The 3,084-nt window shown below is 43.4% G+C and overlaps 1 protein-coding gene across 1 annotated transcript in view; it reads left to right on the top strand.

Moving 5' to 3' along the window:
• The window catches only part of Tlr6 (toll like receptor 6), a 7,930-nt gene extending 6,526 nt beyond the window's left edge, over positions 1 to 1,404 (top strand). The window contains exon 3 of the mRNA XM_031391076.1: positions 3 to 1,404. Within this exon, the coding sequence (XP_031246936.1) occupies positions 3 to 269 (267 nt within the window). The 3' untranslated portion in view covers positions 270 to 1,404. The remainder of the gene's footprint in view (positions 1 to 2) is intronic.
• Positions 1,405 to 3,084: the final 1,680 nt, after the last annotated feature.

Raw genomic sequence — 3,084 nt, 5'->3', positions numbered from 1 at the left:
AGAGTGAGTGGTGCCATTATGAACTCTACTTTGCCCATCACAATCTCTTCCACGAAGGCTCTGATAACTTAATCCTGATCTTGCTGGAACCCATCCCACAGAACAACATTCCCAGTAGATACCACAAGCTGCGGGCTCTCATGGCCCAGAGGACTTACTTAGAATGGCCTACTGAGAAGGGCAAGCGTGGGCTGTTCTGGGCCAACCTTAGAGCTTCGTTTATTATGAAGTTAACCTTAGTCAATGAGGATGATGATGTGAAAACTTGAAGCTTAGGTTTCCAACTTAATAAACTGTCAACCTGGACTCCGATGAGCATTGTGGCTTCAAGTTCCTACCTGCAGGGACTTCTGTTGTGGTGTCTTAGTTTGCTCTCTGTGCTTATGATAAACAGCATGTTTAGAAGTAGTATATGAAAGGTACTCACTACATTAATGAACTTGCCCACTGCTGAGTTCACAGCTGAACGGACAATTAGGATGGGACCCTGATTAGAGGAAGCTGGTTACTGGGGGCATGTCTTTGAAGGCTGTATTTTTTTTTTAAGGCTCATTTTTCTTGTTCTTATGTCAGGGTCTCACCATATCTTGTTCAGATTGTCCCTGAGCTCCAAGTAACCCTTCTGCCTCAGCCACCCACGTGCTGCGATTACAGGGATGAACCACCACAATTAGCTTAAGAGTGCCCTCCTACCCCCTACCCCCCGACCCCTTTCTCAGTTTCCCTATCACCACGAGGTGAACAACCCTTCCATCACATGCCCTCAATACCATGATACAATCATGGCCTCAGGTCCCAGAGTCAGGAATTCAGGACTCAGACTGAAACCATGATGGTTTTCTCCTTTGTCTGGATCAGGCCTTCCCTTATGGCTGTGCAAAGTTGATGGTTCTGGCCTCTGGTTCCTCCATATCTTTGACAGAGACTAGGTGAAAGCCTTGAGTCCACTGAGCTGTGGGATGAGGCTGAGGAACAGATATGGAGTTCGTCTTGTTAGACAGAGGCAGCTCAGTCCCAGTTGGCATAGCTGTCTGCTTTCATGCTGACACAGTCCTTTTAGAGTAAAGCCTCCACCATCAGTCAGAGACAGGCCCTTCTCCCTCCTCTTTTCCTGTATGAATTCAGCACGAGCAGGAGTCTTCATGGCTTCATGTTAGCAAGAAAGAAGCAACCTTAACTGTATGTGTCAGTCCTTGGAGACTCCTGTAGGTCCTTGTTAGCCTTAGGCTGAGCTTTACCCTTGTGTGTGTGTGTGTGTGTGTGTGTGTGTGTGTGTGTGTGTGTGTGTGGTGTGTAGATTAGTAAAAGTTTCTGAATAACTGGTAGTTGGCATCAAGAGTTGAAACATGCTCATAGGTTTAGTGAAAAAACAAAAAAATAAAACCTCCATTGATGCTACAGCAATGTGGTGTGATTTTTGTTGATTTGAGTTTTTTCTTTTCACTTACTAGTGTGACCTGATTTTTCTTAGTAAACATTTTATTTTGATAATAAAAACTTTGAAATTACTAAGAACTTTTATTAAGGGAAAAATATACTTCATCTTGTTTGTAGGAAAGAACTTTTTAAAATATCAAATCGGCAAGGTGTGCTGCCCCTTGGGAAGTGGAAGAAGACATGGCTCTGAGTTTGAGGCCAGCCTGGTGGACACAGTGAGACTCTAGCTCAACAACAAATACCAATGGCATGCTGAAGTCTAGCTTGTGCAGACTCGTGATGACTAACTGCTAAGTACCCAACTATTCTGCAGTAAGATTAGCTGGCAGCCAGAAATCAGCTGTGGAGGGAATGTTGGCATTCTGAATATCAGCAAATGCTAAACCCAGAGTCTTTTTCCTTTTTTTGTTTTTCTTTTGAGACAGGGTGTCTCTGTGTAGCCTTGGCTGTCCTGGAACTCACTCTGTAGACCAGGCTGGCCTCGAACTCAGAAATCCACCTGCCTCTGCCTCCCAAGTGCTGGGATTAAAAGCGTGTGCCACCACTGCCTGGCCACCCAGAGTCTTCTTAAGCCTGGCTCATCGGCACTCAGCTGCATGGCAGCTGTAACCAGGGGAAAAAAACTGAACTTGAATCTATGTGCATAAAATAGATAGATTCATTTTTTTTTTGTTTTGTTTTTTTGTTTTGCTTTTAAATCATGCAGTAAAAAAGATGAGCAAGAAGTGAGATGTCTGCACAGAGTTTGGCAGGGCCAGTGTCAGGAACATTAAAAGAGAAGGCACAGTAAGATTAAACTATGTAAGATAAAACTAAACTATAATCCTAAAATGAAAACAGGAATATCTCACGAACAAATAATTCCCTGAAGAGATGCAAATTCTTACTAACTGAAAAAGGCCCGATGACATAATCAAGTGGCAATTATGAGATATTGCTTCGTATCACAGACGGTGACAGACCCTGCCCACTCTACAGTCTGCAAACCTGAGTGTGGCCAGCAAAGGCCCCTGCTATGGCATTTTCAGTGTTGTGATTAAGGGTGATAAGGTGTAGTGGGCTGCAAGTGCTCTTAGATGTGTTCCCAGGTCTTGCATGCATGATGTCATTGCTATCACAGCAGGATTTTTTTGGTTGTTTGGTGGTGTTGGTTTGGTTTTGTCCCTTTGAAGTGGTACCAGAGATCTTGCCTCCACACACAGGCATCTCCATGAGGAGATGCCCAAATGAAACTGGAAGTTATGCAAACAAGCAGATGCAAAAACATCACAGCACAGAGACACAAGAAGCATGGAAAAGTAAGGCAGGGCAACCTTCTAAAAGATCAGGAAAAAAAATCAACTACTGAAGTAATAAAGTGAAAAACAGAGTTCTGGAGATGTAGAAATAAAGTAAAATAAGAGAGCCATAGTCCAGCTCTTGTAAGCAGCAAGCAAGCAATGTGGAAACGAAGTTTTACAGTAGCAAGCAGCAGCTTCAGACACTAAGTTGTGTTCCAGATTCCCAAGGACATGTTGTAAAAACAAAGTTCTGATGGTCAGAATGTTGAGACAGAATGACCAGGCCATTTTGACTAAGCTAAGTAAAACCAAACCAAAAATAACTGGTGGTCGCAATGACGTTAAGGTCCACAAAAACAAGATTAGC

Source organism: Mastomys coucha, unplaced genomic scaffold (assembly GCF_008632895.1).
Source record: "Mastomys coucha isolate ucsf_1 unplaced genomic scaffold, UCSF_Mcou_1 pScaffold22, whole genome shotgun sequence".
NCBI lineage: Eukaryota > Metazoa > Chordata > Mammalia > Rodentia > Muridae > Mastomys > Mastomys coucha.
The sequence above is the reverse complement of the archived record's forward strand: the minus strand, read 5'-3'. Positions and strand labels throughout refer to the sequence as shown.